General features: G+C 40.2%; 2 protein-coding genes across 3 annotated transcripts in view; both read right to left on the reverse strand.

Moving 5' to 3' along the window:
* The window catches only part of dmrt1 (doublesex and mab-3 related transcription factor 1), a gene marked incomplete at both ends in the record, with an annotated part of 28,593 nt that extends 27,309 nt beyond the window's left edge, over positions 1-1,284 (reverse strand). The window contains 2 exons of the mRNA XM_084412811.1: positions 320-500; positions 1,093-1,284. Coding sequence (XP_084268937.1) covers positions 320-500; positions 1,093-1,284 — 373 coding nt within the window. The remainder of the gene's footprint in view (positions 1-319; positions 501-1,092) is intronic.
* Positions 1,285-2,578: 1,294 nt separating this feature from the next.
* kank1a (KN motif and ankyrin repeat domains 1a) overlaps positions 2,579-16,679 on the reverse strand; it is a 48,221-nt gene continuing 34,120 nt past the window's right edge. The window contains exons 1-11 of one of the 2 annotated variants that reach the window (XM_084414166.1): positions 15,581-15,713; positions 11,965-14,607; positions 10,537-10,689; positions 9,266-9,362; positions 8,678-8,863; positions 7,465-7,552; positions 6,652-6,871; positions 4,589-4,731; positions 4,225-4,425; positions 3,934-4,032; positions 2,579-3,639 (exon numbers count right to left, since the gene is read on the reverse strand). In XM_084414166.1, the coding sequence (XP_084270292.1) occupies positions 3,580-3,639; positions 3,934-4,032; positions 4,225-4,425; positions 4,589-4,731; positions 6,652-6,871; positions 7,465-7,552; positions 8,678-8,863; positions 9,266-9,362; positions 10,537-10,689; positions 11,965-14,200 (3,483 nt within the window). In that variant the 5' untranslated portion in view covers positions 14,201-14,607; positions 15,581-15,713 and the 3' untranslated portion in view covers positions 2,579-3,579. Of the gene's footprint in view, positions 3,640-3,933; positions 4,033-4,224; positions 4,426-4,588; positions 4,732-6,651; positions 6,872-7,464; positions 7,553-8,677; positions 8,864-9,265; positions 9,363-10,536; positions 10,690-11,964; positions 14,608-15,580; positions 15,714-16,679 lie in introns of those variants that run through there. The other variant, XM_084414165.1, reaches the window with a different exon arrangement.

The raw sequence follows: 16,679 nt of genomic DNA on the forward strand, positions 1-16,679 counted from the left end.
CCAGACATTTTTGAAAGACGCCCTTACAGTTAAAATCTGCCTTGAATATATATTTGACTCTTGCCTTAATGTATCCCAGTGTGATTTTATTTTGTTCATGTGTTGCCCAAAAACTAGCTATTAGAAAGGCTATAATGGATATGCTTGGATTTTTGCTTAGATTCATTTACAAAATAATGGGTGTTTAAACCCAGCATACTGTAAATAACCACATCCATTTTTTAACTGGACTCTTGACTCAAAACCATATGAGAAACTGAGATATAGCCTAGGCCATCCTTTGTGACGCGTATTGTTTTCGTTAAGCAGGTTCTCTCACCTAGGTTGGTTGGAGATGCGGTGGCACTGCTGTTGGTGGGTGATGGCGGTCCTGAGCTGATAGTAAACACATTCACATCACCCACGACCTCGTTCTTCACCATAGTGTCTGAACCGGACAGGTTAACCGGACTGCAGATGCCCATCTCTTCCTCTTGGGCCTGCTGCCTCCGCAAGGCCACCTAACACGACAAACATTGAACTCAAGGCCCAGCCGGGACAACAAGTTCACTCTCTAATTAATGCATTAAAAGCGTCACGAGACATTTAAAATAGAATTTGGTAACAATTAAATTACTTAATACTTATTAAATGATAGTTATTCCGCAGCCTGTTTTATTCGAGAGAAAAAAAAAAAAAAAAAATTATATCGGCGCCAAACTGCAGCTAGCTGAAACAGTCGCAAAATCTGTACTGCTCAACAATGTAACGTTAGCTAGCAAACGTTACTATGCTTGTAAACAATTTATCGTGATTATTGTAGCAAACAGTCCAATTATTTTTAAACTCGACTGTAAACTGGAAAACCGACTAAAGACCATGCGATGCGGTTGATGCAGTAACGATGAATTAAAAAAAAACCGATAGGGGGAGGCAAGGCATGAAATATGGAGAAGTTAAAAGTTTATAAACAACACTTACACAAACACAAACAATGCATTTAGATCACACGAGAGTGGAGGATACAACGAAACAGGAACAAATAAAACCCCAAATCAGACTCTGGTTGAACTTGCATGGTCCTATCGAGGATTGGCTCGTGTGTAACGTTACCTGGGCTGCCATGACCCGCTGTCTTTCAGCGATTAGTCTGCATTTTTGACACTGACAGTCCCTCCAGTTGCAGAAGCGTTTGTGGCCCTTTAGCGGAGACACGAAGCCGTGGTTCCTGCAGCGTGAGCATTTGGGCATACGGGACGGTTTCCTGACAGCCAGAGGGCCGTTACTCTGCTCTTCCTCACTCATCCTGACAGGTGGTAAGGACAGTCAGACTCTTCTTCTGCGAATGTGTCACGCCAGCGGATTATAAGACGTTTATAAGGAGGGGGGAGCAAGGGGGGCTGGGGGGGTCTGAGGTTTGATACAAAAGGCGAATGTTTGGCGCGAGCAAACCTGTGCATTCCAGTGCGCGTGGGAGCTTATGTTCAGTTTCTTCCCACTGAGACCAAAGTCACTCCCAAGTGTCTCGTGAAATCATAGATCATAAGACACAAAACAAAATGCGAGGATTGCGTTATAAAGCGTGTTTAAATTTTGTTGTATATGGGTCTCAAAGAAATAGAAAGTTTCATGATTCATCAAATGTGATGAGTTGGAACTGGCCGGGGGTTTTCAAACAGGGTCCGGGGAAAGTCAGGAAAGTTCAGAGAAAATAAAAAAAATATTATCAAAAATATCTTCAAACATTAATAAAAAAACAAACATATATCTAAAGTACTTTGAAGGTAAATGGTAGCTACAGAGGCAACGTAATAAAAACGGAATATTCCACAGTTTATTTATTTTTTTTTATTTTTTTTAACTGGACTGTCCGATCAAGAAGTTTGAAAACCCATGAGCTAGATGACATCACTGTCCAGACAGGGTATCAAATTAACTGCAATACTACAATTTCTGTGTAGTGGAAAATAATGACTTTCTTTTTGACTTTATATAAAATATAATAAATTATTATCTGTTGCTTGAAAACTTTTTTTTTGTCAGAATACATACCCAATTCTGGATCATGGTCAGTAGAGAATTTTTTTTTTTTTAGCAGCATAATGGTGTAGTTACGGTATCAACCAGCAGGGGCTAACTAGCCATAACCAGTCAGGACATTGAGGATGATGAAGATAATGATGATAATAATAATAATAACAACTCTCTTTGCAGTGCGAGTGTCCATAACTAAAAGTCACTCCTCACATCATATTTCACCCCTGCAAAGAACAGGAACAGAGTCAAGCTAATTAAGGGGCACAGTTTTAATTAGGCCCATTTTATTATAATATAGTAAGAAATTAAATGTTTAATATTAAATTATGTTTAAAAATACGTTTAATGTATGCAATTACTTAATTTTCAACTGAATATTTCCTGTTTGAATAATAGTGCATGCCTAATAAGAAAGGACACAGCAAGTCATGCCTAAATTCATTAAGTGTAGATTAGCTCTCCTTTCCAGTAGAGGGAGACATTGTACTGTTGACCTGTACGAAACTACTGAAAGAAAAGTTTCACAGGAGAGACCAAAAAAAAAAAAAACGGAACAAAGCCATGTCATTTTAGTACTTTATTATTGAGTTATAGGCTACTATCGGCAGTTTTCTGTTATTATATTTGTGACTACACGAAAAGCCACATATTAGATGCAAGACATAAGTTTATTACATAAAGACCAGCCAAAGCTATTGCATCTACAGATCGCAAACATACATTATATACAATGAAAGTACAATTATTTCCGATAAAAACTTTTAATTGGTAAATATATCTGTAATTTCCTAAATACTGTGATTTTTAAATAGATGAAATGGCAAGTATAAAAGTAAGGACCATTTCCAATCTAGAAACATATGTATAAAACAAGTTGAAAGTCTGAATTTCAACTTGCGATACGCACTGGACATCTCTGCTGAGGTTTTGATAGAGGAGAAAAGATTTAAACTCTAAAGCCTGAAAATACTGGGCAGCATATACATGGTTCAAATATATAAAACTCATTATACATGGTTCAAATATAAAACTCATTGTCAGGCAACATTGGCCACATCTTGGAATTATAAATTATTGATTGATAAGCTTTTAACAGGACTATAGATGAGCTTTAGGCCACTTAAAGGAGGAACAATACCAAGACATTTTCATATATTATAAAATGACACATTTATATGAGAATAAAAAAATTCTGAAGGCAACTCCATAGCCACGTTCCAGTTGACGTCTAGCTCTGATATTATGCTGGTGATTTCAGGCAGAAGAAATACTTCGTTTCGAATACATTCAGGGTGAGTATAGATTTGAGGTCTTGAAAGGACTGACTCTTAGCTAGCAAGTCCATTTGTATTATATAATCTGAAAGCCAAGGAGAAAGACATCACTAAGAAGACATTTGCAAAAGTGCTCAGTATAATTGCCTACTATCCATTAGTTGAGGTTTGAAGTAAGTTTTCAGTCTTTTAGCTTTAGATTTGGTTTCTAGCTGATGAAAATGGTAGGCATGGCAGAACCTGAAAAAAAAAATAGCAGCTCGGGCAGGGTGGGCTAAAAGCTCTCCAATCAAACATGTCCCTTCCTTGTAGGACTGGGTGAAGTCTTCCTTCCAAGACGAGGCGTACCCTGTGAACAGATGGCAGACATAAAAGGTGAGATTAAGAGCCAAACATGAGTCAGCTGCAAAATATATAACCATTATAAAAGACCCTAAACTCTAGCATTACAAAATAAATTGTCATTCTCAGCTGTAACACTGAAACAGGTCAAGATTCTTTATATTAGTTCTGTGCAAAAAAGATCCCAATTTTTCAAGTTCTTTCAAAAGAAAGCAATTTTGCATTATTATCATAATGTACAAATACACAAATAAAATGAATGCATTGCATATCAGCTGAATGTGAAAGTGTGGTCACTCACTGGTGACTGTGCTTTGGAGAAGTTCATATGGGCATACAGCAACACTGCTATGTCCTTATGACCCGCTTCCAGAGCAATTGACAGGGCATTACTCTCATCCTAAGGACAAAAAACAAACAAACAAACATCTAAATGGTCAAACGCTTCATTAGCCTTACTTACTGTCTCATAACTGCAGTACTGCAGTATCCACTAAGGTAAATGAGTTAGACACATTATAGAAATAAATCATTAAACATATTATTATTATAGGATTATCTAGTTTATTAAAAGAGGACTCTGCTCACTCACATTATCGCTGAGTGTGGCGTCGCAGCCCGGCTGAGCCAGCAGCAGCTTGACTATCTCAACGTGGCCGTGTTCACTAGCGCACATGAGCGCGGTCGAGCCCTCATCGTCCTGGATGTTGACGTCTGCGCCGCAGGCGAGCAGAGCCTTCACCATGTCCATTCTGCCATGACTGACAGCCAGCATCAGCCCTGTCTGACCAGCCTGGATTCACAGGGTCAATGAGATCAGCTTAGACACGTCTAAAGTGACTGTGTGGAAAGCTATTCATCTAGGTTAATGCGCATTTATAAACATACTATTTAGCTTATTCTTGTTTGTTAATAATGCTCACACACTTTCAGCGTAACTGTCGGATCACACTGACCTGGCTGGCTTTCGCATTGACGTCTCCTTTGCTGAACAGCTCTTCAACCACCCTCATGTCCTTCGGGGCCTCCGCGGCAGCTAGTGCTGCTAGCATGATGGGAGTATAGCCCGCCTTGTTCTGCTGATTGACATTGCAGACGTCTGTGATGAAACAGAGAGAACAGGGGAATCAGAGAGAACGCTGAGCCCACCCTTGAGGTAAATGCATTTGGAAGGAGGCCATCTTTTGTGTGAATTTAAGAGATGCAGGCTATTCAGACTCAGAGTCATGGGCTGTGGAATAAGAGAAGGACCAAAGCAGGGCTTCGCTGACTGGCAATGGGGCAAAGATGGCCAGAGGGTCTGAGAATGGAAGCAGACAATCGAGACAATGGGGGCTGCCCGAAAAGAGTCAGATAGTAGAGGAGCACAAAGAAGTTGGGATAATGGGCTTTTATTTTCAGGAGTCGAGGCACCTCATCATGTGGTATTCAGAAAGGTCTTTGGTGCTTTTTGGAGGGGGAACACTGGGAAACGGCCTGATTCTGGATGTGGCTGGAGAATTTGCCATTAGTTTACATACACTAGCATTCAAAATTTTGGGCTTGGTAAGATTTTCGAAAGAAGTGCGCTCGTACTCAATATAATGATCCGATACCAACAACCAATACCACGCAGCGTGTGCAGTTCTGTGTTTGTGACAGAGAAACAGACAACAGAGCAAAAGAGAGCAGAATGGATATATCAGAGGAGGATATATATTAAGTAAATGTATCGAAATAATAGAATGTTAAACAAATACAATTTGTACGCCTATATAGCTGCTGTGCGCGAGCTGAGAAGCGAAACACACAGAGTGTATTGAGCGCACAGCGGCACAGACATGAGAGCTTGTCGTGTGCACAACCCTTTTTCATAGACATTGCTGGAAATTTTGTAGTTCGGTTGGAAATGATAGCAAAGAAAGTAAAACCAACGTTAACTGATGGTAAAGAGAGAGAGCGCACACTTCGGTTGCTTACTTTTGATTGCTGATTGTTCACTCAGCACACATGCGTCATTTGAATTAAATCTAAATCGTATGTGCAAATACAAACATCAACTGTTACATGATTTATGTATAACGAGTGGTTCCCTACATTATTTCAGGAAGGCGGTACAGTAATAACATTACGTTTTCAATAAGTTTTCTGTGTGCAAATATCCGAAGCGCGTGCCCAGAAAAGCTGCCTCTCAGACAGCGCGTAAAATAACCTATTAAATCGAGTTCTCTTTTATGTCTTCTTGTGCTTTAACGGACAAATTCACACAAAATTATGTAAAAAATATTGCCCGTATAGGCAAGTATCCTTGTGAAACATAGTCCGTTATGTCTTAAGTGAATGTAAACAGTTGAAAAGAAACTGTGCATGTAACAGTATGTTGGATACGTGCAGCTCTTAAAGGGACAGCAGCCTAATAAAACTACTGCTGTCTCCTTCCTCAATGTTAATCTAAGAACAAAAGACAGAGAAAATCACTCACTGCTCTTGACTGGTTGAGCCCTGCTGGAGCAGCTCTAAATATGAATTGTGCTATTAAATTAAAGACAATAATATGAACAGTGAAAGTAACAGTAGTTCCTACAATACATTTTAACAGGCATAATTTGGCATGAAAATAACTGAAGGAAATGTCTATTTGCTAAGCCCACTAATTTGATTTTTGAAAAAAAAGAAAAAAAGAAAAAAAAAGAAAAAGTCAAATTGAATGAAAATACAGATATCGGTACTCGGTATCAGCAAGTACTAGTATCGAATCGGACTCGTTCTGGAAAAAGTGGTATTGGTGCATGCCTAGTATTAACATTCGTATCTGGTGATCCAATCACAAATGCACAGAGCTAACTACAGGTGTAAACGAGCCCAAAGTGTTTTGTGATCCGATTACGTATGCGATCACATGTGACTTTATTCATGCCGACGTGTCCCAAACAACATCAACACACTCCACCTTCACACTCGTCAATCTTCCACTGCTGGCTGTACGCTAAGTGGCTTTAAAAGAAAATGTAGAAATGTGGAATGTGAGTCACATACTTACCAGCATCCAGCAGCTTTTTCACAATGTGGAAGTTGGAATGGGATACACTGTAATGGAGGGCAGTGTTTCCATTGCCATCAGCCATATTTACAATGTGTTGTAGCAGGGCAGGGCAGATGCCTCTGAAAGCATTCAGGTAATCCTCCACCATCTCTGCCACGGCCGTCTTCTGACTGGACACACGGAACCACTCGTGCTGCACTGTGTTCACATATGGCCTCTGGAATGACACAAAATGAGAAATATGATTGAGATCAGAATGCATTACAGGGGATTTACATGGATTGTGCTCTATTGTAGTAACACTTCAACATGGAAGGATTCCCAAAATCAATGTAAAAACGTAAGATTGGTAAACAGAAGCAAAACAGAGAAACATCCAGCATCTTGTTACATAATGATTCTAATTAGTCTAAATTACATCCACTTATTAGACACATCCTTTCTGAAATTCAGGGCTAATCCAGCTTTGACTTGAGGCAGGACTTAAGAGTAGGCCTGTCAGTGCACAGCTGGGCGCGTCTCAGACCCTCTGCTCGGGGGTCAGCAGAAATAAGTGTTGATCCAACATTCTTTTACACCACGTTAACCACAAAGGAGCCAATTTCCTTCCCGTTCAGGCGCAGTGAAGCAGAGCATGAAGAAACATCTAAAACTCTAATTTGCTTTGAATGAGTTTGTTGTTTGGCAAGATTGCTGACTTATCAAAAATAATAAAAAAAAAATGTTAAACGACAAAACTTTTATACTAATCTAGCATCAAAGATATTATTTTTGTGCACTGAGGGTTTACACAGGGTTATATTATCTTACCACATCTTTACTGGATAGAGTCTTGGGGTCGTTGAGGTGGGATTTCAGCATATTGCATGCAGAAAGCATCTTCTCATTCAACTCATACCTGGGAAGAACAAAAAAAAGCAGTGTTACTAAATGCATGACAGTTCTGACTGCTAACCAGTATTGGGTAAAGGACAAAAAATTATTTTTGGATAACAAACGAAAACCACATTTTGAGGTGATTTTGCGGATTCTGAACACTTGACAAAGATGTAAATGCTAATGTATTTCCATTACCTGCATACAAGTACATAATCTGTAAAACAGAAGTTGTAACAAAAATAATTATCCACAACTCAAGGACATGTTTTCCGCCATGCTCTATTTTTACCCATTAGTAAAAAAAAGACTCTGCTTGGTATTTTCTTAACGTGAAATAATTTCACAAGAACGTCTGTGTCTTGTGTGCTGTTTTGTGGCTTATTGGCTCTCACAATGTAGAAAAAGACAACAGAGACTGCGGTCTTGTGATCTGGTTATCAGATTTAATGAACAATATCCCGTGAATGATCCTACTGGACTAAACTAGGAATCTCTTTTTTCTCTCCCCAAGTCCTCACTCACATCTGTCTATTATTCAAATTTCAAAGTAGCGATTTAAAACTTATTTTTTTTCTCCCCTTCACTTCTAATCTCTATTAGCATCTTTTACTGTTGGAATGCTTGTAAATTAGGGAAACATAACAGACCATGTCTGAATGCATTTAGAACTATCTGCCAAAGTATTTGTTAAATTAGTAAATGTAAATTTCCATTTAGCATGGGTAAGAGTGATCAGCTCTCTAACTGATCACATTGGAGACGCATTAAAATGCAAAGTGTAAATGCATTCTAGCTAAAAAATATCCAGAAACTATCCAGATATGAAATAATGTTAATTCCAGGTGGAAAGAGGACTACTTGGAGATTATGAAAAGCATTACTTTAGGACTCTTTCTCATGACTCATGTCAGGCTTGGTATGCAGGATTCTTAACTGATATGATTATACAGAGCTCCCATTCCTGTCTCTAGCGACTACATTCCACTTTTTAAAAAATATTACATTGCAGACATCACATCCAAAATACCTTAAATTCTCTTTCTAATGCAAGAGATGCTTGAATTGGTCTACAGTCATAAATGACGCAACACTAACTATGAATCACTTGTTGCACGTGGATCTAAGAGTTACTGGCAGTACTTACCTCTGCCTTTTGTCCTGGCCTAAATCTTCAGTGTCTCTATCTTCATCCACTGCTTCATTGTTTCGGAATTCTTCTTTCCTCCTTTCTCTCACATTCGCCATCTTGTCTTTCTCCTCCCCTTCATCCTCTGACCCAGAGGAGCTGCTCTCTTCTGAGCTGGAGTCATCGCTCGATGTCGTCTCGTACCTAGAGATGGAAAACAGCATGGATTTGAATCTATGCACATTTACATGCTACTCTAGAATACCTTAGTCTGACTGTTCAACTGCAGCACTGATTTTGTAAAATAACCACTTATCACTTATTCTTCATGGCAACATACCTACTTTCATGTGCAGGTTACTAAGAATATATACATTTATATTGTAATGTTGTTGCAGCTTAAGCTAAACTACAAGTAATATGTCATGCTATTTTATTTTGTAAGTAGCCATGTAATAAGCTTTGCATTTGGGTCTTGATCCCCTTCAAAAAAATTTTTTGTATGCCTTACAATCAACTGATAAGCATCAACTCAGACATATTTTTTTTCATACACTTCTTCCGTGAGAAATGTATTTTCTCCTCTTACTTGGAACGAGAACCTACCCTCCATTCACACCAACAAACTGCAAGTTCTTTTTTGTGCCATTAGGTCCCTGATGACCGTCTTTCTTCATGATGGACTTCAGGGTGCTGTGACTGCCTAGTAGGAAAGAAAAATACAGGCAATCAACAGTTATTATTTTATACTATTAAAGTATAGCTTAATTATTTACATTTTAAATCATATAATTTTCCAGGTACAAAGAGTAGTCAGGTATTCAAATTTACATGCATATTGTTAGTGCAACGATTTTAATATAGATCTGCAAGTAATATTTTGCCTCCACCACAAATGCTGACAGAAATCTACACACCCTATCAAAATTGAAAGAAATGCATAAAGCTGACATCATGATTTATGAAATACAGTGTTATTGCTGTTATAGGAAATGAACAAGTACAATCTACTTTAGCCAGCAACAGCTAATCAGGACCATAAGCTGGAGTTGGCTACATTACTTTTTCAAATCTGACAGACATGTAGAATGTCCAAATTTGTTGTCATTTTCAACAGAAGAAAATATCATCAAGCGCCGCTAGAACATGCATTTAGAAAAAAAATATGTGAAGCAAAAGAAACATCCCGCAGCCTAAAGCTATGGCAAACATGTTAAGTACAGGCTTTGCTCTGCCAAATACCGAAGAGGATCACCGCCCCTCTCCACGGAGACTGAAAAAAGAACAGTTCTGAGAACTGCCAGAACATGCCCTACAGATGGACACACTCCCTCTGACTGTCTGTATCTCGAACATAGTAGATGATGAAGGCACTCATTATCCACGTTTCCCTTATTTTGACGGGTGAGAGCAGTTGAATCCCTGGAACTACATGCCTTGAAGCTGTTAATCTGTTACATGCTCTCCTAAGACAGTCACACAAGGGTGGCTTCATGAAAAAAAACCATCCATCAAGGCAGTGGTTCCCAATTCCAGTCCTCGTGACCCACTGCTCTGCACATTTTGTATGTCTCCCTTATTTAACACACCTGAACCAGATCATCAGCTCATTAGGAGAGACTCCATGAACTGAACTGAGTGTGTCAGATAAGAGAGACCTACAAAATGTGCAGAGCAGTGGGTCACGAGGACTGGAATTGGGAACCACTGCATCAAGGGGAGTTCAACATGAAGAAGTGGCTTATTTTATAATGGTTACTCGCAGTCTTATAGTACTTGAAAGCAACACACTGATTATCAATCAGATAATCTGATATAACTGAAAAAATATTTACAAATATATCTCTTGTTTAGTGACAGAACTGGGCATACAGTACCATGCAATGCTGTGGACATTTGCTGGTCCATGCGGCTTTTCTGTGTAGCTGTACTCTGTTCATGCGAGTCGTCAGTATAGACATTTTCTATCCGTGTGACCTCTGTTCTCACACTACTCGAGTGGGAATGGACTGCATTGACCATCTGCGTTTCTGGATAAATAGAACAAGAAGAGACAGAAAAAAGGGACACATGAGGAACAGCAATATATTTCTGTACATAAATTGCTCGGTCTCAAATTATACGTCCAAGAAGACATTATAATATAGCTCCTGCCAAAACAGAATTGCATGAAAAGGACATCTCAAGATCACATAAAAGTGTGTCAGAATGCTGTTCTTACTTATTATCTCACAGAGCAATGTGCAATGGTTATGGTATGAATCTGAACTCAAGACTCTAGAATTCTTCAGGTTTAAATATCAGATGGTCTTTTGTTGGCATGCACCAAATGTCATAATGTAATAAAAACATTTCAGCAAAATAATGTATGATATGGAGAATACCTGAGTGCATCTACTGCTTAATCTAGAGCCAAATCTGATCACAGCAGGCATGGAAACACTAAATCTTGACAGCAATTTTGACTGACTCATTGGTCATAATACTCTGATGCGCATGTAAAAATTATCTCCTTCATTCTCGCTTACCCCTTATCTACAGAGTAGAAGGAAATGTTATTTATAACTTCAGAGCATTCCATAAAAATTCATGCTAAAATGCTGGTATTTCTAAATAAAAGATTAGAGAGAAATAAAAAGCCCGCTGGACTAAGAACTTTTAGATTCCTACCATTTTTAAGCCTTCATTCCTGGAAATAAAAACAGTACGTGTGCACATACTTAGAGATACTTTGGATATGCTTCATAAGGCTAGCCTTATAGAGAGAAAATCTTTACACAGGGCTTCTGTACATTACATAACACAGTGGACCTATGAATCAGCATCAGCAAAGACAACAACAACTAGGCATTTAGCACAAGCTGTTGCCTTCCAAAAAAGATGAGATCACTGTTGGATTAGATCCAAAGCCCCCCATGCATTTTTCAGGGTCAGAGAAAACTCTGCCCTGTCAGATCGTGTCAGGCATCATTACAGACACAAACGCACCGTGTACCCTCGTGTCTCGTCCCTATTCCTCAACATTCTCAGCAGGGGCCTGAGTGTATATAGCAACTTGATTTATCCTAATTATTCAGTGATATTCTTCTTCCTTCTGTTTGTATGTTCTTTGATTCCAGATTGTTAAAAAGGGACAGTGAAATATTTATCATTATGATCATTAAAATAACATTTTCACAACAGTTCCCCAGTAAGACCAGACCAGATTAATGAGGTCATTGCAATAAGCAAAAAAAAGAGCTTTTAAAAATCAGCATAGATCCTTAAACATTGAGCATATAGGGTTCAAGCAAACTGCAACTAACCTTTCACGGTGTGGTCTGATTTCTCCTGCTGCCTTAAAAGGTCCACATTGCAGAGTTCCTCAACACTTCCATACTTCATAACTGAATTGATGGATGATAGTGTGGTAACTAGCTCACTGTTGATGGAGCTAAACTGGGATTGTTGTGGTGGGTCGAATGCATCTGCCAGCTCACTGTAGTTCTGAGCAAGCAACATTTGCTGTTCCTGCAAGAGCTTCTGCACTCTCTCTATGTAGTGATCAAGTCCAACACCTGCCCCAGCCTGTGACTGGATGGGTCCTGCTGATGGCATTGATCCCACAGGCATACTCTTAACTTGGGTCGGGGCAGGAGATTGAGAGGGGCCACAGGCAATGTTCCTTGTCTTCTGACCGACTAAGAAGTTTTCATGTATGCTCATGTGGCCAACCCCAGCCTCTTTTGTTTTGCAAGATGCTGACATATCAAGCATAACCTCCTCAGATGCTGTAGTACCTACTGAAACTGAGCGTGTTTTTAATGTGGCCGGCACATCTTTTACAAGACCATCCCCAATGGCTATTGTACGAGTCTCCACTGGTACAGTGCTTACTTGTTTGTCTTTTGAGTATGGTTGTGTATTAGTGCAGGAATCAGTAAGAATTACATTGTCTGTATTGGTTAACTTGGCTATTGTCTCGATTTCTGTGTTTGTGTACTGTGAAGCACACATGGGTAAGACCATGACTCCAAAATCAGTTCTGAGAACATCATCTGTTGCTGTGCTCTGGGTTGCCATCTCCTTGATGGGCCTGACCATTACATCCACTGAACAATCTCCACATCCAATAGACCTGAACTCTCTGGCTTGTTCAGCCTCTCTTTTGCAAAGTCCTAAATCTTCGGCCGTTAACTCAGTGTTGATCCCCATTTCACATACACTTAATTCCACTCCCACACTCCTGTTGCACATCACAACCTGTCTGCCGACACACTGATCATGAACCTCAGCACGTTCTTGTACAACCCACCGCTCCATTGGCAACTCTGGACCCACCAAAACATGCCTTGCATCTGGTCTGCAAGTAATGCCTACTGAATTCATTTTTTGGACATGATTTGTGCTTGCATCATTAAACTCAACATGGTTGCCCACACCTTGGCTTTCTGTGGACACTCTTGCCTCCACTGAAGTGCTGTACATCTCTGGCCTTGCCATCATACCCTTGTCTGTTTTTTTTCTCGATCCAGCCACTTGAAGCTGAAGCTTTAGCTTTCCCATCTCCATTTGGTGGGTGGTCTCCTTAAGTTGGACCTCCAGTCTGTAGATCTTCTCTTTGAGAGCTTCGATGGTCTGGTGTTGCATCTCGATTTCAGCTTCTACCTCACTGCTCATTCCTAGCATGGCTTCAGTCACACCAACTCCAGTGCTCCTCACCTCCTGCTCCGTTCCAACAGCCACATCTCTGCTTTTTCCAGGAGACTTTCGGTAAACAACCACATCGTTCATGTTCTCATCGGCTCCGACACCAATGGACTTGCTCTCACGACTCCACCGCTGGATGTTTTGGTTTGTTTTTTGCTCTGTTTGGTGTAAGCTGTGCTTTATTTCCTCACCATTATCCTGTATGTTCCTCTCCAGAGCCTCCACCTCAGCGGTCAATTGCCTAAACTCTTGTAGCCTTTGGGTGCTCTGCTCAGTGTTCTCCATCTCCTCAATGTGAAGTTCAGAGCCTGTTCTGAGCTGGGTCAGGGGCTCGTACTGATCAGCACTGCCAACACTATAGGAGCGCTTTCTAAAACCTCCACATGAACCCTGCCCCGCTACCTTGGAGTTCTTCATCTGGGACACTAGTTGCCTTTTCTCTTCTTGCAAGACTGATATCTTGACTTGAAGAATTGGGATGGTCTTTACCTGCTCTTCCAGTTCTTTTAGTCTCTTTAAAGCCACTACCATCTGTTCTCGAATGTGCTGGAGGTGCAGGGGGCTAACATTGGTCACTGGTGTGGTCATGCCTGAGCTGAGGGGACTGTGGCGGATTGAACTACCCATAGAGGATGTAAAGTAGGGGTTGTACTCGCCATTGCCTAGATGTCCATTATGTTGGAAAGAATGCAAGTTAGGTGAAATCTGGCTTGGCCCATAAGAGCCACTGTAAGAGGACAGGGAACTGGAAGAGCCCATTCCGCCAAAACTGGCCAGTCGCCTACGAGGCGGTTCGTTGACTGGTGGCTGCATAAGGAGCCGTTCTTGCTCCAGTCGCCTTCGAGTCTCCATCAGTGTTTTCTCCACCTGGGGGTTATGGCGAAGAAGGCGGGGAGAAGGTGGTGGCAGCAGCTGCTTGGTCTCAGGGACGTTCACAAAGGCTTGGGGAGCTTCATGAACTTGGGCAGTATGGCCAGGGGGGGCTACCTGGTTCTGAGGCGTGAAGTAGACGGATGACTGTTTGCTCTCATCGCTGTTGGAAGAGGACAAAGAGTCTGTTGAAGTCCACTCAGTCTGGCCACTGCAACTGCTCCGAGGAGGCGGCACGGACCTGACCACTTTTGGCTTCCTCTGGATGTTTAGCTTCTTGATGGTGTTACCCCGCTCAATGTCATCAACATACTTAAGGAAGTCCAGGTCTAGCTGATAACCATATGGGGTTTCCAAGCAGTAAGGGTCCTTCTCATCATCATCTTTTTCTGCAAAAAAGAAAAAAAAATTAGTTTTATAAAATTATTAATTTATAAAAATGTATGTCTTTAAAATTACTTCCTTTTTGAATTACTACTTTAAGCTTTATAACAAACAACAAAAATAACCTCGTTCCCCAAAAGGATTTAAACAGCCAACAACTCTAAAAACAGAAATACATTTTGACAGAATGGTTCTTCAGTCTGAGTCCTTGGTACATTAAGTATATTTATAAAGTTTGAAACCAACTCTTAAGGTTGCAGGCACAAAGGTGTGATCACTACTGTCATGCCCTGTATTCATAACAGTGTGAGTCAGTCATTTCAACAGCACTTTACACTTATACAATACATTGCTAAGATTTTTCCAAGAACAGTCAAACCATTAACTAAAAAACAAAGTTGAACCTCCCATCTATTGGTTTCCAACACTAAATGTAAAGATGTATTCCACACAATTTCATGGCAAAACAAACTCCATGTGTTTGCTGAGCATTTGCAAGGTGGGGGTGGGGTTAAGGGAAAACAAGGAGAGCAAATATTTCTTTCTACCCAAAGATCAATTTGGTCTGATGCAATTGACAATATTTTAAACATTTCACTCACTCACTAAATAGCAGACTAGAAATACCTTGACAGAGAGGTAAAAATGTTAATAGTTTCTTTTCAGCTAGAAGCCAAGGAATATCCATCAACAGAGCTTATATCACAGTCCAAATTCCACATCGGACAGAGAATTCCTGTCGTCAGTTAGACAGATTAACTCGCTGAAAGCCAAGACACTTTCAGATGATTTAGAGAGCCAGACACAGTGCATTAAGTACAAACAACAAACCATTGAACATTTTCTTGGTACGTTTTAAGGACATACGTAAAATGCATGAAAGTTTACTTGACCATGTAACACTCATTCAAACATTGCCTATATAGGTTTTGGGGAGGTTAAGGCAACCTAATCCCTCATTGTTCAAGCGTCACTTACCCCAAGTCAAACAGCAGTCCTCATGCAGCAGCGCCTGTTCCCTTACAAGCCGTCATAGTTTTATAACTAGAACAAGCTGCAGGCTGCCTCCCCTCACTCACTGAGCACTTTCTCAACCTTCACTCCATAAGGGGAAAAATTCCACTATTGGTGTAAACTTAGCCCAGCTCTGCGCCGCCTGTGATAGGCTAGTTGCCTCTACCAATCATGCAGTACTTACACTGTTTCTTCTGTCTTGCCTCTCTGAAAGTGCTCTTTAAACACTTTGTAACCCCTTAAAACAGTGGTCCCTTTTTAAACACTCTTTCCAGGCATGTCTTTGTCATATTAAGGAGCGTAAACTCACCAGACACATAATACAAGGTTCAGTTAAGCTTTTGCTGCTCCTTAATGTGAACTATGTTTAGGATTACAGATAAAAACACCAAGATATAGTGTCTTTTTCAATGACAATAAATGTTTACAAAAGTAAGTAGACCAAGAGAGACATTTTTTAAATACTCCAACCAAAATAAAAAAGCTTTATTCTTTATTTAGTCAAGCAACAATCCTTCGACAGCACTGACAAAACCTCTTTTACTGTACTTGCACAGCAACAATCGCTAGCTTGTTAAGCACACCAGCTAGCTTTGCTGACTATAGCAAGAGCACAACAGCAATGTCATGGAGAGAGAGACAGGCTCGTCTGGTACGAGGAACAAACACTTAGGCAGCTGAGCGCTGACCTCACCGGGAGGGGGGTTGAAAACCTGTGACACTAAATGGACAAGCGAGAAGCGCATGAAAGCAGTGAGAGAAACGGCTCCAAGAATAATCCACCCACACTCTCTTTTAGCAGTCTAGAATTACACTACCCACCATCAGACAAAAACAGCCTAGAGGATGTTCAGATCAAAATAGTTTATGCTACGGGCAACGTACTGAAGCAAACTTACTCTATGATACTGAAAAGCACTTTTAACGGTGGAAGCTAGACTGGTTTAAAGTTCAGCAACCAGCTGGCAGCAAGTAAAAAAATTATAATATTTTTTTAAAGACCAAACTGAGACAGTATTTACAGAATAAATAATTTTTTTAATGAAACAAAGACATTCACACT

Source organism: Rutilus rutilus (assembly GCF_951802725.1).
Source record: "Rutilus rutilus genome assembly, chromosome: 7".
Taxonomy (NCBI): Eukaryota; Metazoa; Chordata; class Actinopteri; order Cypriniformes; family Leuciscidae; genus Rutilus; species Rutilus rutilus.